The 25,119-nt window shown below is 37.4% G+C and overlaps 1 protein-coding gene across 2 annotated transcripts in view; it reads left to right on the forward strand.

Annotated features, from left to right (window-relative positions):
• NEGR1 (neuronal growth regulator 1) overlaps positions 1 to 25,119 on the forward strand; it is a 531,321-nt gene that overhangs the window by 457,890 nt on the left and 48,312 nt on the right. Inside the window, exon 7 of one of the 2 annotated variants that reach the window (XM_087719471.1) lies at positions 1,479 to 1,520. The exons of the other annotated variant lie outside the window; for it this stretch is intronic. Coding sequence (XP_087575597.1) covers positions 1,479 to 1,520 — 42 coding nt within the window. The remainder of the gene's footprint in view (positions 1 to 1,478; positions 1,521 to 25,119) is intronic. 2 annotated transcript variants of the gene reach the window in all.

Consider the following 25,119-nt stretch of genomic DNA (forward strand, 5'->3'; position numbering starts at 1 on the left):
GAATTTGAGTATGCTACATCAGTCAGTAAGTGAAGTAAGTAAGTAAAGGAAAAAAATATGTTGTGACATGAAAAACAGTTCAGCACTCATAATTTGAAAGTTAGTTCTGCTAAATTAGTTGGATTTCATTCCAAACAAATTATTTAAGGACAATTAGTTTTCTGATTGTTTTTTTTTTTAAAGTACTGCTAACTGGTGCTTCCTTCACAGTTGTCATATTTGCTTTTTTTGTCTTGTTTAGTATTTTTAAAAGACTATAAAATATCTCTTTGTTGAGAAACATCAAATCATTTGATTTGCTAAACCTCTGTGGTACTTACATACAGTTTATGTTACTTCAAGGAAAATGTTGTTGTTTTTATTATTCAGAATGTTTTCCTGGATCAAAACTGTAAAATGAGTTTTATCTGTGAAGCAGAGGCATTTTTAACACCTGCGTTTGATTAAATACAAACTACCTATTTGCAGTAAAGGACAACAGTAAGATCCACTTTATAAGCTGCACTTAGTAATCCACTTAACCAGGTTGTCCCACCAAACCAACTCAGCATAGAGGGACTTGGCTAGTACTTTGCCTAGCAGCTCATCAGAAATTCCTAAGCTGTAGGATTTTTTGTTAAGAAGACTACAAAGACATATCCCTAAAGTTATTAGGAATCAAGTTTGACTCAAGAGGCTATTTCCTTTTTAAAAGAAAACACCCAACACAACCACCTTTGCAAACTTCAGGTAGGTTTTCATGCACATTTTTTCCCCACTATATAAAGATCTTTATTACGGTCAAAGACCAGCAATATACATTTGTCTTTACACTATATTAAACATACTAACATTAAAATATAATTAAAAGTATTTACATTAAAAGTGGATAATAACATTATGGTCCAAAGATTGTTAAAGGTATGACCAGATAATTGGTACAAGATGGTACTATACTGTTGCCAATTTTTTTCTTATGGACATTGCAGCCACACAGAACTTTGCCACTGCATACGTGGTAACCGGGTTAGTGTCCTGGAGGAGGAAGCCTAGATAAAAATTGTCTGCCCTCCCTGGCAATCTCTCTAATAAGGGGAGAATATATGCAGACCTACAAGCTCTGTATAGCTCGCAGTGTAATAGTACATGTGAATTATCTTCCACTTCTCCTTTACCACATATGCAAATGCGTTTTGCTTTAGGTGTTCTCTTATACCTGCCCTGGAGGTGTGCTGAAGGAAGAATGTTAAATCTGGCTCTGAAGAAAGCTATTCTTTGTTTTGGAGAGATCAGGTCATTTAGATATCTTGCCGATTCCCACACACCCTGTTTGATTCTGTCCCTACTGTTAACACCTACTGCTAACACCGCACATTCTTTTAGAGACCCTAAGTTGGCCCTTATATGTTGCATGCCTAAAACTGTTGACTCACTCATTTGATAGTTGTCTTCCATATATAATTCATATACAAGCTGTCTTCTTTTTCCCCCTTTTTTAGAAATTATTGAGCCTACCACTACTAGTCGTGTCTCAAGCTCAGGTCAGTATCCCAGTACACCCACCCACCTCCAAAGTATGCTTTGGCACCCCTTTTCCCCCTTTTTGACGAATGACAATATATATATATATGCTGTCATATCAATCTACATCCCCTTGATGATAAACAGTATTATTTCTGATACTGCTGAGCTGCTCCTTTTCTGCTTGTGTAGTCACAGTTTGTGTTGCTCTTTGGGCAAATGTTAGTCTGCCTTCATAGATTTTTTTTTATTAAAGTGCTTCTCTCTTTCTGTGTGTTCTAAAGATCACCTAGCAGATGCATAGTGTTGGCACCGTTGTGAAGCATCTTTGCTTTTCTACTCCCTTTGTGATATCATCTGTGTTAAATTGATTATTGGCTGTTCTGCTATAAGCAAGGTATTTGTATGGGCTTTTGCTTTGTTTCTTTCTCTTCATCTCTTTTTTGTGAATATTATGTGCAACATTTATTGCTAAATATTGAATGTATCCATTGCTTTAATACTATGTAAATGACAGGAGGGGTGTTTGGCAGAGAAAACAGTTTTCACTGTAGAAATCTGAAGTGGGGAAAACATGACAAATTTAAGAAATTGGGAATGATTTACAAAGCCAAACCTGAATAAAATATAAAATGTCTGTACTTTGGTTTTCACTTGATAGGAAGCTAGAATAATTCCTTGATGTATACATCCTGTTACTACTTTTCATTACAGCTATCAATAGTTTCAGTGGAATAACAAAGTTTAGGTTGAGGAAAAATAAATTATAAAATTAGGGAGAACAGGAAATATGGGAGGCACCATAGTGTAGCAATTGAGATACTGGACTTGGATGAGGAAAGTTTTCTAGTCAGTGTGAAAGTTACTGAGTGTCAGGACCATAAGCTATATACTAAGAACCATGGTAATTCAGTGGTTATAATGCAGTACTTCAGGCTACTGACTGTCATTTAACAGTTTGATTATGTTTGTTTGTTTGTTTGTTTATTGGATTTATATGCCGCCCTTCTCCCAAAGGACTCAGGACGACGTACAACATAAAAAACACATATTACAAAAGTTAAAAAGGAAATTAAATAAAGTATCCAAAAACAAACCCAATTAATATAAACAATAATTTTTTAAAAAATAGATTAAAATTAACAATTAAATTAATCATTTATTTTATTCTGTTCAGGCCAGGCCGGCATGCTGGAAAAGCCAACTTTTTAGGGCATGTCGGAAGGACCGGAGGTCGGGGATTATGTGAAGCTCCGGGGGCAGCTCATTCCAGAGGGAAGGCGCTCCCACAGAGAAGGCTCTCCCCCTGGGGGTCGCTAGCCAACACTGTCTGTCTGTACCCTGAGGAGGCCAACTCCGTGGGATTGCAATGGACGGTGAGAGGCTACTGATGGCAGTAGGTGGTCTCGCCGGTACCCTGGGCCTAAGACATGGAGTGCTTTAAAGGTCATAATTAGTACCTTGAATCACACCTGGAAAACAACCGGCAAGCAGTGCAGGCCGCCTAAAAGGGGTGTAACATGGGAGCACCTAGGTACCCCCATGATAACCCGCACTGCCGCATTCTGGACCACCTGAAGCCTCCAGGTGCTCTTCAAGGGCAGCCCCATGTAGAGAGTGTTGCAGTAGTCCAGGCGAGAAAGGACAAGGGCATGAGTGACTGTGCACAGAGCATCCCGATCCAGGAAGGGGTACAACTGACGTACCAGGCGAACCTGGTAAAAGCCCCCCCTGGTCACGGCCAGGGGATTCTCATCAGGCTCAAGGTTGACTCAGCCTTCCATCTTTCCGAGGTCGGTGAAATGTGGACCCAGTTTGTTGGGGGCAATAAGCTGACTCTGTAAACCGCTTAGAGAGGGCTGTAAAGCACTATAAAGCAGTATATAAGTCTCAGTGCTATTTTTTTTTGAATTGTTTACAGAGGGCGTCTTACAATTTGTGGGGAGGGGAATACAAGACAAGACATGAGACAATACATAAGTAAAAATAGAACACAACATTCATTCATCATTCGGGTGGGGACAGATTAGAATCTTTATCCCCAGGCCTGATGGGATAGCCAGGTCTTGAGGGCTGTACGGAAGATCTGGACGGTGGTGAGGGTGCGATATTGCTATATCATATACTCCTTTATTATGAAAATAAAATTAGGTGAGACTCATGAACACACCCCTTATTTTAAGCCCCCTCAGGGGAGAGAATAGAATATAAATGTAATAAATGTACATGCTTTATTTTATTAACTATTTGAGGAATGTGATGTTTCCTCATCTGGGCAAATTTATAATTGTAATTATAAATATATTAATATATTAATATATTAATATATTAATATAAATATATTATTATAATTAGTAATATGATTGTTAAGTGAATCTGGCTTCCTCATTGACATTGCTTGTCAGAAGATCACCAAAGGGGATCACATGACTTTGGGACACTGCAATAGTCATAAAAGTGACTCAGTTGTCCAGCATCTGAATGTAAATTACATGACCGTGGAAATGCTGCAATGGTCATAAGGGTGAAAAATGGTCATAACTCACTTTTTCAAGTGCAGTTGTAACTTTGAACAGTCACTAAATGAACTTTTGTAAGTCAAGGACTGTACAGTAGGGCTAGGATTTGTCTTCTTTTTCTTTCTTTCTTTCTTTTTTAGATTTCTATCCTGCCTTTTTTTTCATACACAAATCAAGGTGGAGAACATACATAATACTCTTCCTTCCTCCTATTCTCCCTACAACAACAACCCTGTGAAGTAAGTTGGATTCAGGGAAAGTGACTAACCCAAAGTCACCCTTCTGTTTCTCACACTGAGGTGGGTCTCAAACTCATAGTCTCCTGGTTTCTAGGCCAGCACCTTCATCACTACACCAAATTGATGTAGACTCTTTTTTGTTCCTAGTACCATGAATGTAGAAGAAAAGAGATAACTCACCAGAAGAAATTTCGCTAAGGGGGGGAAATCAATGCTAGCAATAGGATTTATAGCAGTATATTTATTTCTAGCGTAACACCCTGATCTCTCAAGGGGAAATACAAGATACAAAAATGATTTAAAATATTTCATTATTTATTTATTTATTAGATTTATATTACACCATTTTTTATACAACTGAAGGTGACATGCATAATGTTCATTCCTCCTGTTGTCTTCACATAACCCTGAAGTGAGTTGGTAAATGGCCTAAATTCACCTAGATGATGTCCATACCTAAAGGAGGACTAGTACTTCCCATCTTTTTGCTGTAATATCTGAACTGCTACAGTGAAGCAGATATAGTCAGAGGTGGCATTCTGCCAGTTTGGACCAGTTCACTCAAACTGGTAGCGGAAAACGCAGGTGGCCTCACCCACCCACACCAGCTCTATGGTATCCCATTTAGGCACTTTTTTTAGCCAAAGTGTGTGCGTGGAAGGCTGAGTGAATGCACAGACAGTGTGCATGCAAGTTAAGCGAGCGCAAGGGCATGTACACTCACATTTGTGAACCGGAAGGGAAGAGAAGTAAATACCACCCCTGGTTGTGGTGTGTTGTATTGGAATGTAGGAGATGGCCTAAGTTATAAACTTGCACGGAGCCTAGAAAATAATATTTGAGTCTTGTTTGCATAGAAATAGTTTATGTAGCACTTGCTAGGACGTACAACTATAGCTTGTAGTGACTTTCAATTGTATAGTTCATTCGCACACAAAAAATAGGAGTGCAATTAATCAAGATTTGGCAAAGAACAATGCAGTTTGGATGTTTAACTATCCTGTCATGGGGAATAAGTAATGAATGATGAAGAAGAACAAATTAGAAAATTATATTATATGGGGAGGTTTATATTTTGATTTATTTGTTCTTTTCCTTAGAACAATTCTGATCCTGATTTTCATTTTCTGTTACTAACATTGATAATGATCATTTCTTCTTGATACTAGTTTATCACACTTTCTCAAACAGCCTCTTGGCAGTAAACATCTCTTGTTTGAAGCAAACTATTAAATCTCAGTCAACATCAGAAATACATTGAGGCAAATTTCTTTAACATATCTTGAAAAAAACAAGCATAAATTCTTGACAATTTGACAGGCAGGTGTTTCTGATGAAACTGCTACAGCTGATGACAATTCAGAAATACTTGCACATTTGGACATACACTGAACCAACTTCACCTAATGAGATTTTATCGTGAATTTTAAGTGTTTTGTGAAATTGGCAAGAACCTGAGGAATGAAATGAGAAATGTGGGAAAATATGAATGCTTCCTGTTCAATTAAGATAAGGTAAAGGTTCCCCTCACACATATGTACTACTCATTCCCGACTCTAGAGGGTGGTGCTCACCTCTGATTCAAAGCCAAAGAGCCAGCACTGTCCGAAGACATCATCATGGTCATGTGGCCGGCATGACTAAATGCTGAAGGTGCATGAAACGCTGTTACCTTCCCACCAAAGGTGCTCCCTATTTTTCTACTTGCATTTTTACATGCTTTCAAACTGCTAGTTTGGCAGAAGCTGGGACAAGTAACAGGAACTCACCCTGTGTAGCGCTAGGGATTCAAACCGCCGAACTGCCGACCTTCTGATCGACAAGTTCAGCATCTTAGCCACTGAGCCACCATGTCCCTTTAAGGGACCCAGTTGAAACCCAGTTAAGATGGGTTTTGACCAGTGACGTGCGGTGAGGATTATGGTTGGTGAGGCAAGAGCACAGCAGCGGCAAGAAGCAACATCCCCGCCTCTGTGTCCGACAGGCCAGGCATCTCGCGTTTATGGCGGACATAAACACGAGACGCCTGGTCTGTCAGACACAACGACGGGGATGTCCCTGCTATTGCCGCGCTCCGCCGCCTTGCCCCCACACCTCCTCTGACTCCACCGCTATGTGCAATAGGCCAGGCATCTCGCATTTATCGTGGACATAAACGTGAGACGTCTGGCCTGTTGGACACAGCAGCGAGAACGGAGGAGGTGGGGTGGTGAGGTGGCAGCCGGCAAAGAAAAGGGAGAGGAGGAGAAGGAAAGGGAGAGGGGAGGAGGACGGGGCTCCCGGGGGGGAGAGAGCTGCCCCTCTCTTCTCAAACAAACTCTCTCTCAAATTGAGAGAGAGTTTGTTTGAGTGAAGTGAAGAAAGAAACACACAAACACACACAAATTACTCACAATAAAAAATTACAAATTAAATTACAATAATTTTGAATTCCCCCCCTCCCTCCCTCCGATCCACATACCTTTTCCAGCTGTGAATTTCAACTCTCCTCTTGTCTGCCCGCCACAATGAAAATGTAAAAAAAATGTAAAAATAAAAAGGCAACTTAGGCAAGATTTGCTGCTGCCAGATCAGGAGGCAGAGAATCACGTGCCTCCTTTGCATAAGGAATTTTTCACCTTTTAACCCTTGCTTAACTCTCGCCTCCCCCTGCCATTAGCACTAAGCAGACTCAGAGTCATCCACTGTGATTCTGGAGTCTGGCAGCAACTACCTTAACCTTTTTCCTTTTAATTTTTCTTTTCTTTTCCTCATGACACTGGTGAGGCCCCGCCTCCCCTGTCTCCCCTGACTGCAGGTCCCTGGTTTTGACAAATAAAATCATAGGGAAACTGATAGATAGGAATGAAGAAAGAGATGGAGGAAATATCAGATTATTCTATCAGAAATTGATCACAAGATATTTGGAGAATAGATTGTAACTGATACAAATATTGGAGAAGCTGGTTTAGTGGTGGAAACTTTGCTTTGCATGAAAAAAAATCTAGACTTTGCTCAAGCCTGGACCTCCCTCTATCCTTCCTTGGCCCAATGAATGTTCAAGTAAAATGAAGGCATTTTTCTAAAGGAGAATTTATGAACTAGATCAAGACCACCACACTTAAGATTATTGCTTCAATTGCCAGCTTGCTGAAGAATCAGCATTATTCTTCTCGGGTTTTTCTGCCATCAGCTGTTTTTCATGCTGTGTTAAACCTTTTAAACTCCGTTGCCTCGAACTTTTTGCAATAACATGTGGCCATCTCACAGGATCCTCAAAGAGCACCAATCAACTTAGCTTCTTCTCTAATCCACGATAAATAGAGGTATTGAGAATTAACTTTCAAAAATGTTAACTGCTTAAAGGTATTTCTAGCATCAGTAGCTCAGCCTTCTTTCAATATATTAGCAACTTTGCAGAAGTTGGAGGCTTAATGGGATACTTTCATTTCATGTTTCATTTAAGGCTGAACTACTTACCATAATACAAAACTTGCAGGCATGAATAGCTATATATTACTGCCTGTGTGTACATGAAATTATAATATATCCTACTACCATTTATTAAAATTCTGTCTGTTTATAAAAGGAACATCTGCTGAACAAATAACTTAAAGCCTATTTGTGGTTTAATTGATAATAGTAACACATTAAAATTCCAATGAGAAATATAGTCATCTCACAAGACCCTCAAATCTCCCCAATGCATAATAATGTTATTGAAAAATACTAAATTTATTTTATTCAGACTTGTCAAGCAAGACAACGTGAAATTTTGAGCAACTGTTCAAAGCGAGATTGTAACATGCATATTATATACATAACAGGCTTCTTTCAAGCAATTAATGAACATGTTAAAGAACTGCAGCCTATGCTAGTCCATTTAATATCTCTGCTGAGTTTGATTAGTAACTATTGATGACCAATCCTTGAATATGCTTTTCAAGACAATGGTGCTTTGTTGTAGCTAACAAATGTGGGCAGGGAACACCCAGATGGACGGGACATTAATTGGAAGCAGCAATGATTTTCAGTATTTCTTTGCTGCCACCAACTGGTCATTCATGAACGCATGGCACATGTTGTAAAAAATATGTTGTAGAAATTTTAAAATGATCCCTGGAGGTTCCACTAATGTAGGAGAACATTCACCTTGTTAAATTATATACGGCATACATTGTCTTAGACTTTATCTGTGATATACAGCTGTGGCTGCCTTATAAACACAACTGCCAAATCCCAAAAAAGAATAAATTGGCCAAGCTTCATTACGTTGGAAAAATAATTATTTCTCTCTAGCTGTATTCAAATCATTAGCATTTACAACTACATTTATATTTATGGCATTTCAGCCCAATGTGAAATAATTTATGAAAAAAAGAAAAATCTATGTTTCAGATAAAGAATTGTAGCTATTTCAGAAAGTTTGTATATATAGTACTTCTTATTTTAACAGATAAAATATAGGAATCCACTTTCCACCAAGGGTTATGAAAAAAACAATTTTATTCAATTTTTTTGAACTGTTTCTATTTTCCTTCTTGAAGATGTTTATGAATGAACACAACTATGTGTTCTGTCATTCAGTCCTTTTTGGATTTTTCTGAAAGAAAAGGACTTGTTACCCCAAAGGAATTTACTGTTGAAACTCAAAATTCTTGGATGTGCAAGTTCCTACTCTTTATATTTTACAAGTGTTTCTCTTGGTTGAAACTACTTCTATAAGAGCTCAGAAACTAAACTAAACTGTTTAGTAATTGGATGGGGACAAACAGTGGTTGGTTCCTACTGGTTTGGACCGGTTCTCCTGAACCAGTAGTGCTGCCTTCAAACAGAGAGCGAACTGGTTCTCCATTTTGTTTTGAAGTGGGCCCATCCACTTTACCTTTATTCCCCTTACCTTTATTTCAGCTTCTGAAGCCCAGCTGATCCGGGCGGCAGCTGGAATCACTGCTCCTCAGCTGTTTTGCTTTTTTTCTGAGTAATTTTCATTCCATTGCACAGGTGCATGAGAAATGTGTTGCATATTCAATATGCAAATACCAGCTGCGACCTGATTGGTTGGTCGTTTTGACAGTTGGTCTGAGTGCTAGTATAAATACCCTGACAGTTGCAGGGAACGTTTGAATCGCTTGTCACCTGTGTTATAATAAAGATCTGTCTTGCACATGGCTACTGCGTGTCAATTCCCTCACAACAACAACCCACACGTTACAATACTGGTGACGAGGGTGGGATTGATATGCGATTCCCGCAGAGCCTAACAACATCAGCCAACGTGAACGCAGGAAAAAAAAAAATTCTTTCCTACATTGAGGGCCTGTCAGGGCCGCTGCTATGGCCAGCAAGCGACATCAACAGCAGCCTCCGGTTGTAGCCAACCTCAGTAAGCTCCAGGCGCGGCCTCCATCCGTCCGAGGGACGGGCTTCCTACGCTTAACCTCGACTGGAGCTGCCGCCGCTACTCAGGGACGAGCTATGGACCGTGATGGCTAAACTGCGCCAGCTGTGCCTGCCTGCCTGCCTGCCACCAGCTGTTCCTAAGGCATGCCTGCCACCAGCTGTTCCTACGGCACTCCAACCGCCTCGTTCCAACCGCTGCGTTCAACAACAGCCTCGTTCTCCAAGATGCGACCTAGCACCACCGGCTACGTTCTCTCAGCCTGTCTAAAGTCTCTCCAACACTAGCACACTCACAACATACGCCAGACTGTCCTCTACACCATGAGCACGTCCGCTCCTGTGCAATCCACTTGCCTCCGCTGTGCCTCCCAAGGAGCCCAACCGCTGCTCTACCTTACAAAGCTGCCTGCCTCCCAAGGAGCAACTCTAGAGCAACTATAGCCGATCAGAAGCCTCTAGCCACTCAGAAGCCTGCCTGCTGCACGAGAGCCTCCTTCCGCTGCAAAGGCCACCGCTTGCTTCTCGAGCCTCCCTGCTGCAAAGATTCCAAAGGACCTGTTTTTTTTCCTGGTTCTAAAATTTAGCTACGAAGGACTCACCACCATCTTGAAACAGCAGAACTGGGGGGAAGGAGAGAGATTGAATATGCAAATATCAGCTGCGACGTGATTGGCTGGTCATTTGGTCTTTAGAACTGGGGGGAAGGAGTGTTGCATATTCAATATGCAAATACCAGCTGCGACCTGATTGGTTGGTCATTTTGACAGTTGGTCTGAGTGCTAGTATAAATACCCTGACAGTTGCAGGGAACGTTTGAATCGCTTGTCACCTGTGTTATAATAAAGATCTGTCTTGCACATGGCTACTGCGTGTCAATTCCCTCACAACAACAACCCACACGTTACAATAAAATGCATGCTCAGCAAACCGGTAGTAATGCCGGTAGGAACCCACCACTGAGGACAAACCAGAGAATACCAAGCATACAAGTGAAAGTGAATATTTTGATAAAAATTTAGAAGAAAATGGCAAATTACTTCAAGACAAAACTCACCAGCCATTAAGCTAATCTTGAACAAGACTTGCCTTTACTCTCTAGATGTAAAAGTATCAATATAGAAAATATATTAGTAGCTACAATTCAAAAAAAGATCATCCCTTTCTTTCAGCAAACTATTTGAAGTGTGTGTTATTTAAATTTGGAGAATATGTCGGTGGATGTCAAAATCTTTGGTTAATCCCAAATTGATTGATATGTAGAGTTCCAAACTGTAGTTTCTTTATAATCAGGCATATGACAAATCAATTACAAGTTTTGCAAGCCCAAACTAAGTTGGTTAAAATGACAAGTAGACTGAAAGAATACTGTCAATTTATCTATTTGATCTTGATTAAAACTATGGATAAGTCCAAGAAATTTGTTTTTATCCATAAATCAAAACTGATTCAAGTGTTTAAAAACAAATTTGTGATAGGAAGAAACTTATCTTTTGATTATTTCAAATATATAACACTGATACAAAATACAAATAGATGCAAAGAAAACAAGAGGACTTGTTTATAGTAAGTCAGTTACCCAATCTGATCTAAATATATTGTTCTCTTCAAAGTGAAATAAAGAGTGGGGTCTTACTAGTGATATGCATCAGTGGTGGGATTAATTTTTTTGTTACTATTAGTTCTGTGGGCGTGGCTTAGTGGCATGGTATGATTTGGTGGGCATCGCTTGGTGGGCATGGCAAAGGAAGGATACTATAAAATCTCCATTCCCACCCCACTCCAGGGGAAGGATACTGCAAAATCCCCATTTCCTCCTGTTCAGATGGGACTCAGGAGGCAGTGAAGAGATGGAGGTGGGGCCACTCAGAGGTGGTATTAACCAGTTCTCTGAACTACTCAAAATTTCCACTACCGGTTCTCCAGAACTGGTCAGAACCTGCTGAATACCACTTTGGATATGCATGGATCATTCCCTGCAAATGATCGTTTCTCTCAACGCCCTAAAAATATCCAGTTTTTAAATAGCCATTTAAGTTACAAACTTGTGGATTTATAATAGAACCGTTCACCAACTGTATATTATGTCCAATATATATTGTGTAAATCATAGCATTGTTTCTTTTAAAAGCTTGTTGCAGACCACTTTATGATTTATGAAAAAAAATTTAAATAAGTTATCTGTATATTTGGAGCATTTTTGTCTAATTTTTCTTCTGAATCAATACTGGAAAAAAAATCTATACAATTCAATGGAGAGTCTGCTATCAAGTACATTTAGTGTGAATACCATTGAGAGTTGATATCTTGCTGACCTAAACCTTTATAAAGGCTTAAACCTTTATGGAAGCCTAGCAGGGTTGAGACCATCTTAATTTCAGTTGGGGGATTGTTCCAAAGGGCAGGTGCTTACATAAGAAAAGTAATTATAAGGCTAGTAGTTGTAATAATAACTAAACTGCAATGACCTTCATGCATAAATACATATAACTGCAAAAAATGTAGATGTTAAATCAATTTAACTTCTTTATAGCTGTAGTTATAGCTGCCATTAGAAGGGCTCTGATACACCTTGCTACCACTGCATATCCTTCCCACTTACTGCATTATCTTGTGATCTAGGCTAAACAACAAAAAGAATATTATTTCACTTCAGAATTCTTAGGAATTTTGGACTGCAGAGGATAACTAAAGTGGATTCCAGGAGATTTACACACTTTATAACTGAATGAATAATGCATTAGATCTCTAAATTTCCACAAGTACAGAGATGTTTCAAAACTGATACCTTCTATCTTCTCCAAATATGCAGAATGCATTGACTGAAAATGAATGACAATGGGTTTTCAGTCCAGTAGATTACTGGGGCCATAAATGTGTCTTTCAAATACTGAAAAGCTAATCTCTTGGCAATAATCATGGAACAGAAAATCTATTTCTATAATCCTATTGTTAATTTCCATGTAGTAGATATGTAATTCAGATGAATCTGTGTATCCAAAATATTAATCTTTGCTTAAAGTCAGATTAATAAATGTAAATACTTCTTCCCAAACATAATAACTTGAGGATATTGCACTATTATAATAAAGTATTGATTATTCTTTTTCTATTAAAATACATGGTTTTAAATAATTTTTGTTGTTGTATTAAGCTCTTTCTGTTGTTGCATAGCTATAATCAAAATGTTTTGCCAATGTTTAGGCAAAACTTGCCATTTTTCAGGCAAAATTTTAAATTTCTTATTGCATTCAGTCTAATTTGCGTAACAAATTGATTTATTGATCACTGATTCTTATAAAAACTGATTGTGAGCTTTTTGGTCTCATTGGATTTAATGATTCCTTCTAATAATTTGGATATCTCTGAAACTGAACATGTGGCTGATCCAAATCAGCATATCATTAAACACTGTAAATATTGCCAATATGTGGCAACTGCAAAATGGCATTTATCCAGATCTGCCAAAGACTGCTATCTGCAGTTTTCTCATGAGGAGTAACTGTGTGTAGCATTTGTAGGCAATCTTAAATTCCAGGATCTGGGTTTGTCACTGAGGCAAGAAGTTTAGTCTTCTGAGCTTTCAGACTCATGCTGGACCTTTCCTCAGGGAACTTCCCAGTGACCAACCCAGATTGGATCCTGCAACATTATCCTGGGACAGATATATCACTCATGAATCTTAAGTTTGCTCCCTATCCATAGAAAAATTATGATGAGCTGATTGATTCATCGGTTCTTCATTCTGTCACCGTCACTGACTCTGCTTTTCATGGAGCTATTTTCAATTTGCCATTTCTTCCAGAGGTCCCTAAATGTAATATTTGTTAACAGGTATGCATAATGGTATAATTCAAGATTTGAAAAATCCAAACTCCCATCTTTAAATGTCAATTGCATCTTTTTCAAAGATATCTTTGGAATGGTTAGATTTAATGTACTACTCTGAGCACATACTACTCTGAGCACATATACTCATGGCCATTAGTACAATCTAGGCTTTCTTATTTAGGTCTAAATTTAGAAATATACCAAGGTGAGATTTTATTGTAAATCACATAGCATACTTTAAATATTTAGGAAAAATATAGGAATATCTTCGTGGTAAATAAGGAATTATTGTCACATAGACTTTATTCTATGTCCAGCCTTTGTACAAACAAAAAGTTGGTCATATTTACTATGAGTTAATAGTACATTGTATTGCCCATAGATATACTTTATGAGCATTAGGTTGGAATTTTTGACAAATGTTTATACTTGAAAACTGAAATTATTTTCCAATTCTTCTTCAAGAAGAACACTTAAAGGCTGAGGTCAATTTAAAACTGCACAAGAGTCACAATTCCTTTCATTGTGATTAGGGATATTGCATGTGTGACTTCTACTCTGAAAAAAATGAGTCTTTTTCAGTGCAGGGCAATGAGATTTTCATCATGTCATAATAACAGAATAGTGTGAACAACAGAACAATATGTACATTTATTTTCTGATGTATAACTATTTCTGTTGTAGATGTTCAGAAGTCATGTAAAGAGCTGATTCACATGTGTCTTTTATTTTATTCATATATCTTCAATGCCCATGATAGAAAAGCATTTAACATTAAGGGCATGACAACTTAAAAATACACCAAAACTATAACATTAAATCTGGGAGTCTCCTTTTAGTCTCCTTCTAAACAATAACAAGTAGGAAGCTTGCTTCAAAAAACCAATTTGTTTTGCAGTTATACTGCAGGGAATTAGTTTCTTTTGAAGCAATTTATTCATCATGTAATATAGATGGTAATGTTCATGGGGAAATACAGGTTTCAAAATAAGCACCATAAATAAAAAAATATATGCGATCAAATAAAATAGATGTTTTGGCTAAGTCAGTATAATGTCTTACACTTTCAAAAGGTGTGTTTAGACCATGAAAAATCGTAATCATATAATTCATTTTCCTTGAATAAATGTATCCGCTAGGAGCAGAAAATTTTCTACCAAATACAGAATAAGAACCTGAAGCAGATGAGATTGAATTCACTGATTCCTGTTTTCTGTATGTATAAATGTGAAATAATTGTCCTTATGAACCCTTATAATTTTGATGAGCTTCATGATTCTATGAAATTAAAAAAGTTATTTGAAGGCCCTTCTATATTATCTTTAGTTAGATTCTTGAAAGCCATTTTCCAAAAAGAAATTAAAATATAGACTTAAGGAAGTCCAATTTTAAATGATTAGTTTTATAATACTTTTACTTTAGTGTTTTTCTAAAGATGTTTTGGGCTAAATAATAAGTCTATGCATGTTCTTAAAATGATGGAGATGGTACTTTGACTCCCATACTTCTTGATTATCCATTCCATCTTTTTTCAAGTTTACTCATTAATGTGCAAAGAAGCAGTCACATAAGAGATTCTTAAAGCAGGAACAATTTATTTATCATTTCATACAAAAAAAGTTACCTACTATAAGGGAAGCCCTGTGCTGGGGTATGATTTATCATACTTCTTCCAAAATATTTTCAAAGTGTTCACAGCCCTAGGCTCTTGTTTATTTTTTGCTTGCAAAAAAGTTTTTCTCTGCCAATGAGTTTTGTGCATCAATTAATTACATCCACTTATATTGGCTATGTAGCACTTTTTTCTGCACCAAATTGATTATGATTAGAGGTATAAACCACTTTGTAGCAAAGATAGTGTGCCAATTGATTATGTCTACCATGGGCAAAAAATAATAATGGGACATTAAATTTTAACAGCAATTGTGCCCAAAAAATGAAATAGGAGCCTAGCCCAATTGCATAAGACAGGGGGGGAAATGATCCACTATTTTTTAAGTCTCTTAATATGTACTTACTTAACTTTTTGTCATGAACGTGCTGCTTGAGGAATGAAGTTTGGGAAATTCATGAGCATTGTTGTTGAGTATATTTTCCTGTTCAGTGTGATAGAAAAAGGTTAACACGTGAGCTGCATTCACTACCAAACCTATGAAGTTTCACCACCATCATCCCCAATTCACATGAATTGTTTAATGTGCCTTAGTAATAAACCATTCAAAGCAAGCTGAAGTGACTGAATGGTGACAGGGAGAAGAATCAAGAACCTGTGGTCCAGTAAACCAAATTGTTTATATTTACTTAGTTTGTTGAGGTGGGAATCCATGAAAGACTTTAGTAGCCTTCCACTACATCAATGGCAGAATCAATATCCTGGTAAATCTGTAGTCAGTCTAACATGGGATCAATATTCTCAAGTCAGAACTGAAAGGGAAAGAAATGAAAGTACCAATAAGGAAGCAGAAACACTGAGGAGAAAAAGTTAAGAAAAGGTCCTCTGTAGGGACCTGGTTTTACTTGCTGACTAACCATTCGGGTTCTCTGATTTCCAGCTTAAGGCATTTGGAAAGGACATCTATTTTATATATGGTTCTATTGTATTTATAACATCTGAAAACCTGTAAATCATATTAGAAGTACATTTAGAGTTTAGTTTTGGGTTAAAGTTTGTAAAAATAAACAAATGTTTTTCTAATGTCTCAGACTTGTCCTCAACTGTCATTTTTGTTTGTGCAAAGGAAAAATGGTATGTGCCTTATGTGTGTTTGTATGTGTATGAAAATTTGAATACATGAGTTGTGGAGAGTCCATAATGTTTATACTAAGAAGAAAATGTAAGATGGCTTCAAATATTCATTGGTATTAATTAAGTTTCTCAGTATGAGCAAGCAGTTTTTAGAAAGAGTTAAGCATTACTGGGAGACCTCATTTTCCCCATACGATGATGCCTTTCAAAATAAGAATTTCCATTGAGGACCACACAGTGTATATTTTGGAAATTGCACACATTGGATGGTCCAAGCCACCTTAGTGACATTGTCTTAGCTTGTGTAATTCCCATCCTAAGGAAATTCTCCTGACATTATTATTATTATTATTATTAAGCTGAAGAACTGCTATGCCTTATTTACAAATATTTTTATTTTTAAAAAAAAATGCCTGCCACATTAAGTAATGAATTTTAAATTTTTATTACTTTATAGGAAAGATTACAAAATGTTTATTTATCATTTGTCATACAAACAATTTGTTTATTTAAAATGTTATCTCATAGTAACGTGACCGTAGATGATTAGATCAAAAACAATCTAATTGACCAGTAATTGTTCACATGAACTAATTAGCTGGGATTAACTATGGCACTTTCCATTTATAAAATAAAAACAAATGGGAGGGGGAGAACAAAACAGAAAAATAACATAAAATAGCAAGCAATAGAATCAGGAAAAAAAAGGATAGCAGGCTATCAGGAAGATATACTATACAGGTAGTCCTTGACTTACAATGACAATTGTAACCAAATTTTCCATTGCTGAAACAGTTGTCAGCTTTGCCCCATTTTATGACTTTTCTTGCCATAGTTGTTAAGTGAATCGTTGCAGTTAAGTTAATAATGTGATTGTTAAGTGAATCTAGGTTCCCCATTGACTTGGCTTGTCAGAAGGTCGCAAAAGGTGATCCCATAACCCCAAGACACTTCAACAGTCATAAATACATGTCAGTTGCAAAGCATCTTAATTTTGAATCACATGACCATGAAGATGTTGCAACCATCATAAGTGTGAAAAACAATGATGTCACTTTTCTCAGTGCCATTAGTGTAACTTTGAACAGTCACTAAATGAATGATTGTCAGACAAGGACTACCTGGAGCTGAACATACTGTTTTTAATATCCAAAAAAAGCTGCTTTATTATTATTTTAGTTTATATGTACTCACAATGCTTTACAAACATTTAGAAAACTACTTAGCACAGTACTCTCCTCTATGGGTTTCCTTTAACCGCTCTTCATATTGATCCTGCAATTTTTTCTCTACTTTTTAATCTTTAGTAATTGCCTTTAAAAAAAACTTCAAAAAGCTAGAACTATGCAATTTTCCATTTTTCTTGGTGCTTTCACATTATTTCATGCTACTAAAACAGTTCCATTAAGATAGTTTGATTAACATGTATAACTTACATCTTTTTAAAAAAATCAGCAAACATTATTTTCCAATGTGCTTGCTTGTTGGTATTCATAAATGCCGGTTAAAAGAAAATGAGAAAACTGCTCAACAGAAACAGTTGTCACATGTTGTAAATAAGCAATTTGAAAAACAATAGGTAAACATTATATATATATTTTTCTACAGCCATCTCTTCTGTTCCTCTAATTAGAAATGGGCATATAGTTTTTCAGCTACAATGTAATATTGTGTTATTGTGAATCCCTTAACTATAAACTGCTGGCCAAATGATCTAATTCTAGTTTTATACTCATGTTTCATACGTTTTATTACTTCGGCGACATATAACAGTTTGTTTCTTTCCATCAGATTTTACAGAATTTTCTGTGATACCTTTGGCATTATAATAAAGCAAATTTTGTGGTAGTATTATGGGGAATGGAAGGGAGAGAACTTATAAGGATTCCTGATGGTTTCGATGTAAAAATAAACATTTTTTTTATTTTGCCACAAAAATTAATATCGGAAAACTATATTAAGAAATATTTACAATTGATAGATCTGTTGTGAAACAGTGGCTTTGTCAACTTGAACTTTCTGAATCTGAAATTTAAATGATTGAGATTTAAAGGTCACAATATTTTTTTAATTATTTTAGTTAGTGACTGCCTCATACAGTGACCATTCACGGTTATGACAGTGATGGAAAGTAACTTTGTGACCAAGCCTTTCATTTTTGACCTTTGCAATTTTATAAGGGAAAGGAAAGGCAAAGAAAAATCATAAATGCAGTCATGGTTTCACTTACAATCACTTTGCTTAATGATTGATTTGCCATTCCAAGTTGTGGATGCTAAATGAGGACTACCTGTCCATATATATAAACATTAGTAATATAGAAAAATATATATTAAAAGATGCTTGCTCCTGGGGAAGAAAGCTATGGCGTACTAAAAAGCAGAGACATCACCCTGCCAACAAAAGTGTGTATAGTCAAGTCTATGATTTTTCCAGTTGCAATGTATGGCTGTGAAAATTGGACCATATGAAAGGCTGAATGCCAAAGAATTGAGGCCTTTGTACTATGATGCCAGAGAAGAATCCTGCGAGTCCCTTGGACTGCAAGTTGATAAACCAGTCAGTCCTAGAGGAGATCAACCTTGACTGCTCTTTATAAGGCCAGATCCTGAAGATGACTGGAGAAGAGCTTAATGCTGAAAAATATTAAGTGCCAAAGAAGAAAGGGACGACAGAAAATGAGGTGGCTGGATGGAGTCACTGAAACAGTAGGCGTGAGCTTAAATGGATTCCAGAGGATGGTAGAGGACAGGAAGGCCTGGAAGAACGTTGTTCATGGGGTTGCGATGGGTTGGAAATGACTTTGCAACAAACAACAACAATATAGAAATATAATGTAGACTTCTGGTAAATTTTTTAACATGGATTTTTAACAGATGTTAAAATGAGATGAGGTAGAATCTTTAGTTAGTCACATTTCAGCACAGATATACCTGAAGAATTGGGGCAGACCATTTAGTTCTTCTTTTAGTGAAAGAGAAAATGTAAGCATTGATACAATAGTGTTAATACACTGGCATATTATCTGGCATATAATATACATTGGTTTTTGTTAACGATTGACCATGTTGAGACCTTATCTTAACTTTTAACCAAGAAAATAAGAGAGGGCTCTCAGCAATTGCAAATCTAATACATATAAAAGATGCCTGGAATTGGGAAAGAGATATGGTAACTGGAAATTACTTTGCATCTTTTTACATCTTTTTTCTCTCTCTTGTTCCCCCCAATATTTTTTGCTTGTCACAGTTTAGTTTTATGGGAAGATGAATAACCTAAGAATGCCGCAGTCTTGCATTCATTACTTTCATTCTCAAATAATAATGTATTGTTTCTGTACCATCAAAAGAATAAATAGGAAGAATTTTGACGTACATTGTTAGAGTGAGCAAGATCTTTATCGAATCATCAGCCTTAAATAGTTTGAGAATCAGAGGTGGAGTTCAGCCAGTTTTGACAGGTTCTGGAAAACCAGTTGCAGAAATTTTGAGTAGTTTGGAGAACCAGCAAATACCACCTCCGGTTGTCTCCACCTCCAATCTATTCACTGCCTCCTGAGTCCCAGCTGATCAGCTGGGTCTTCTTTTGTTGCTCTGCACAGGAAAACAGAGCTGGAAAGCAGATTGGTGGGATGGGGAGACAATGGGGATTTTGTGGTATCCTTTCCCTGGAGTGGGGTAGAAATGGGGATTTTGCAGTATCCTTCCCTGGCCATGCCCACCAAGCCATGCCCACAGAACTGGTAGTAAAAATGTTTTGAATCCCACCACTGTTGAGAATGTTTAATACATGAAATTGTTTGGGTGAGAAAGGGTATTGTACAGAACTCTGAACTTTGTTTAGTTTAGTTTAGTTTAGTTTTATTTATATGCCACCCTATTCCCTGCGGGACTCAGGGCGGCACACAAACCCAAGGAGGGGAAGGGAAAAACACAAAAACTACAAAAATACAGGGCATTTAAAAACAACCAACAGCCACACGATTCGAGAGGGGAAGGGAACTCATCGACCCCAGGCCTGCCGACACAGCCAGGTTTTAACGTCTTTTCAGAAGGCCTGGAGAGAGGTGAGGGTCCGAATCTCTGCAGGGAGTTCTTTCCAAAGGGCCGGAGCCGCCACAGAGAAGGGCCTCCCCCGGGTAGTAGCCAGATGACATTGGCTGGTAGACAGAACCCGGAGGAGGCCTGCTCTGTGTGATCTAATGGGTCTTTGGGAGGTAATTGTTGAATTTGATAGGATGAAAAAGAAAAAATGGGAACATAAACAGAACAATTGTAAATATGAACACTGAGTAGTTAAGCACCTGGGGTGGTCTTGAAGAACCATCTGTTTACTGGAAGGAGACTGTGCACTTCTGAGAGAAAATGTAATCATTACTTAAGGAACACAGCATCTGGGATTTAAGAATTAATGGAATGGTTGGTAAGGTCTACTGACCTCTCCTCACGGAATTCCCACACTCAATTTGAAATGTGCTTGTTCTGTATGAAACTGTGGTATAGAATTCTTGTCAACAAAATAGTAACATGTACAGGTGAAACTCAAAAAATTAGAATATCGTGCAAAAGTTCATTTATTCTAGTAATGCAACTTAAAAGGTGAAACTAATATATGAGATAGACTCATTACATGCAAAGCAAGATAGTTCAAGCTATGATTTGTCATAATTGTGATGATTATGGCTTGCAGCTCATGAAAAACCCCAAATCCACAATCTCAGAAAATTAGGAGATAGGAAAAGGTCATTCAAAAGTGTTGAGGACTTTCACAAAGATGGACTGAGGCTGGAGTCAGTGCATCAAGAGCCACCACACACAGACAGATCCTGGACATGGACTTCAAATGTCATATTCCTCTTGTCAAGCAACTCCTGAACAACAAACAATGTCAGAAGTGTCTTACCTGGGCTAAAAAAAAACAGACCTGGTCTGTTGCTCAGTGGTCCAAAGTCCTTTTTTCTAATGAGAGCAACTTTTGCATTTGGAAACCAAGGACCCAGAGTATGAAGGAAGAATGGAGAGGCACACACTGCAAGATGCTTGAAGTCCAGTGTGAAGTTTCCACAGTCTGTGATGATTTGAGGAGCCGTGTCATCTGCTGGTGTTGGTCCAGTGTGCTTCATTAAGTCCAGGGTCAACACAGCCATCTACCAGGAAATTTTGGAGCACTTCATGCTTCCTTCCACAGACAAGCTTTATGGGGATGCTGACTTCATTTTCCAGCAGGACTTGGCACCTGCCCACACTGCCAAAAGCACCAAAACCTGGTTCAATGACCATGGGATTACTGTGCTTGATTGGCCAGCAAACTAGCCTGACCTGAACCCCTTACAGAATCTATGAGGCATTGCCAAGAGAAAGATGAGGCCAAACAATGCAGAAGAGCTAAAGGCTGCTATTGAAGCATCCTGGTCTTCCATAACACCTCAGCAGTGCCACAGGCTGATAGCTTCCATGCCACACTGCATTGAGGCAGTAATTGCTGCAAAAGGGGCCCAAACCAAGTACTGAGTACATATGCATGCTTATACTTTTCAGAGGTCCGATATTGTTCTAGGTACAATCCTTGTTTTATTGATCGCATGTAATATTCTAAATTTATGAGATTGTGGATTTGGGGTTTTCATGAGCTGTTAAGCCATAATCATCACAATTATGACAAATCACGGCTTGAACTATCTTGCTTTGCATGTAAGGAGTCTATCTCATATATTAGTTTCACCTTTTAAGTTGCATTATTGAAATAAATGAACTTTTGCACGATATTCTAATTTTTCGAGTTTCACCTGTAATGTGTGGCTTCCTTTTAGTCAACTTGGAGCTCTGCTATCTAAAGTAATATTGCTTTGCTTCTATTGTACAATAGAATAGAATAGAATAGAATAGAATAGAATAGAATAGAATAGAATAGAATAGAATAGAATAGAATAGAATAGAATAGAATAGAATAGAATAGAATAGAATAGAATTCTTTATTGGCCAAGTGTGATTGGACACACAAGGAATTCATCTTTGGAGTATATGCTCTCAGTGTACATAAAAAGACATGAAAAAATACATTAATTAAGAATCATGATATAACACTTAATGATAGTCATAGGGTACAAACAAGCAATCAGGAAACAATCAATATTGTCACTCAGGTTTTACAATCATTCTTCTCTAAGTAACCCTCTATGGTGGCAATTCTCTCATGTGCATTTTTGTTTTTGAATAGAGCAACCATTTAATAGACCTTGCTGGATTTTTCCTTTTCTCCTTCTGTTCTGAAAACTGAAATTCTCAGTAAATCCATTATCACATTTTCCTACTTGCCTACTACATATCTTCATTATAAAAGCCTATTAAAATAAATAGAAAATAAAACTTGCAGAGGTTTTTTTTAAAGGAGGAGACTGTGGAATGAAGCTATTGCATTTTACAGATATCTGTAGAGGACTGTAAACTGATTTTAAAAGTCCACCATGATGTGATGCAACTAATTGTGTCTCTTTTGTGGCACATTTCCCACACAAGTATGGGAGTGACAAGCTTCATCATTTTTATGAAAACTTCATTTATTGTAGACCCCTAGGGTACTTGTCACAATAAATAATTTGAATCCTTTGTTTCCATCCAAATTCATGAAGCTCCCTCATCCAAACAACTGGACCCATTGTGAAAAGTACAGCAGGACAAAAACAGGTTATGTTCAGTTGAAAAGCAACTATTTGAGTGCTTTACCTTCTTTATGCTGGGATCTTTGTTGCCACCGTGTCCCATTTCTACCCATGAAAACTTAAAAGTAAGAAGAAGATTCTGTGTGGTAGGAAAAAAATGCAGCTTAGCTCCAGCTTTCAATGCTCAGATTTTCCATAGAACAAGTATGTACCCAATTTCTCCAGGCTTGTCTGCTTCTGCGTTCAGTAAAACAGTGACTCTTTCTCATTGTTGCTAGAACTCTCTATAAACAGTCTCTGAAGATCATTGTGCATCATTGGAAGTCAACTTTAGACGCGCATTCAAGCGTCCCCTTTCCCGGGCACATGGTTCGTCTTACAGAAAAAAATCTGAAAGGGCTTTCTAACTGTGTTTGGCTAAAAAGCTAAAAAAGCTCCTTACACTGAGAAACTCATTTATTCTTATCAGAGCTAGTCTTTTTCATTCCCTTCCTTTTGTTAAAATATGTAATGTATAACTAGGTGTATTAATTAAAATTAGTTTGAAAAGGCCTCAGGTCAGAATGGCGATTCACTACCTAAAGCTAAGAGAAGTATTTCCCCATTATTTCCCTCATGTCTGTTTTTTCTTACAGCATTATGCCGTATAAATCTTTCAGCATATACTTTTCTAAGAATATCGCATTTTGATAATGTCACAACCATTTTGGCAAATACAAGGGAACAGAGTATAATAGGAAGAGAAAATGGTCTGAATGGACTTTGATGATCAGATAACTAGTTTTTAGAATTTACCATATTGATATGTATAAAGGACAGTGTGCTCATTTACTGCACTATAGCAAGAGCAGTTTGAATTTATTTTACATTGTTCACTAAAGTCACGAGTCCATTATAAACTACCTTAAAGAATTACAATATTAGATATAGTAAAAGATCCATTTCAGATAGCACTTTTTTTTAACAATACAAGACTTTAAAATGAACTGAGAATGACATCATTCTTCAAAGCTTTATCAAGCAATTGTTCTCTCTTCCTGGATAGATCTAAATTAAATATTATGACATCTATAAGAGTCCACTAAAATTATTTTACAGGTGTCCCATTTGCTACCATAAGGCTGTCATGAACTTAGATATTCATAAGTGTACGTTTATAATGTTGAACATCCTAGAGCCCCTGTACCATAAATATTTGATTTTGATCTATTGTCATTCTTTGAATGTGATTCCTCGCAGCCAGGAAAGACAAGATCCAAATCATTGAAATTATACATTTGTATCAGGCAAGGGATGACGACTAATCTTTCTCTCTCTCTCCCTCCCTCCCTCCCTCCCTCCCTCCCTTCATTTCAATCATGTCTAATTCTTAGATGCTGCCCGCACAACAATCTGCAGTTTTTGTAGCAACATTTTCCATAAGTGGCTTGCCACTGCATATTTATCATGTATACATGCATGCATACATACATGCACGTGCATGTGTGTGCATGACACTTCTGCACATGCGCAGAAGCATCCGGGCAGGTGGGTGGAGCCTCTCACCACTGCTACTACTGGTTTGCCTGATCCGGGCCGAACCAGGAGCAACCCAACTCTGATATATACACACACATATACCCCCACACACAAACGTATTAATAACCCGCTCCTTCTCTAAGCACAATGTATCTTGAAGGACCATATGGTGAACATATGCCCTCCCCCAATAGTCCAAGAGGACTATTTATTTTATCCCATAAAAATCAATGGAATCATTAAGACAGTCTCTTTACTTAAAAACAGTCTTGCAAAAATTAAAATCCATTATAAAATATAAAAAGTTAACGTCAAAACACCTCAACAAAACTAAATTAGTTGACTTTTTAATATAGAATTAACACTACAAAAAGGTACAAAACCATTTCCATACTACTGAAAAGCGGCTGTTTTGTACGGCCATTATTTTTATAACAGACCTAATAATAAGGCTTTACTTCAGATTCAAAGGCAAAAAATACACAGCATTATTTGGGGATGCTTTTCTGCAACTCCATGAAGCAGTGGAACCTTAGCTCAAGATGCACCCCGAATCATATTTTTGCCTTTGAATGCAAGGTGCTGTATGGCTGTATATAATAGTAAACTAATATTGTCAGTACTCAGATCTTGACTTTGGACTTGGCTTTTCAGTAGCAGGTCAAATAAGTGGAACCGGGACAAAAAGTAAATGAGATTAATTTCAATTTAATGCATTCAATTATTTTC

The sequence above is a fragment of the Thamnophis sirtalis genome, unplaced genomic scaffold, assembly GCF_051295495.1.
Source record: "Thamnophis sirtalis isolate CommonGarterSnake01/CBP01778 unplaced genomic scaffold, rThaSir2_p1.2 scaffold_7, whole genome shotgun sequence".
In the NCBI taxonomy this organism is placed as follows: domain Eukaryota; kingdom Metazoa; phylum Chordata; class Lepidosauria; order Squamata; family Natricidae; genus Thamnophis; species Thamnophis sirtalis.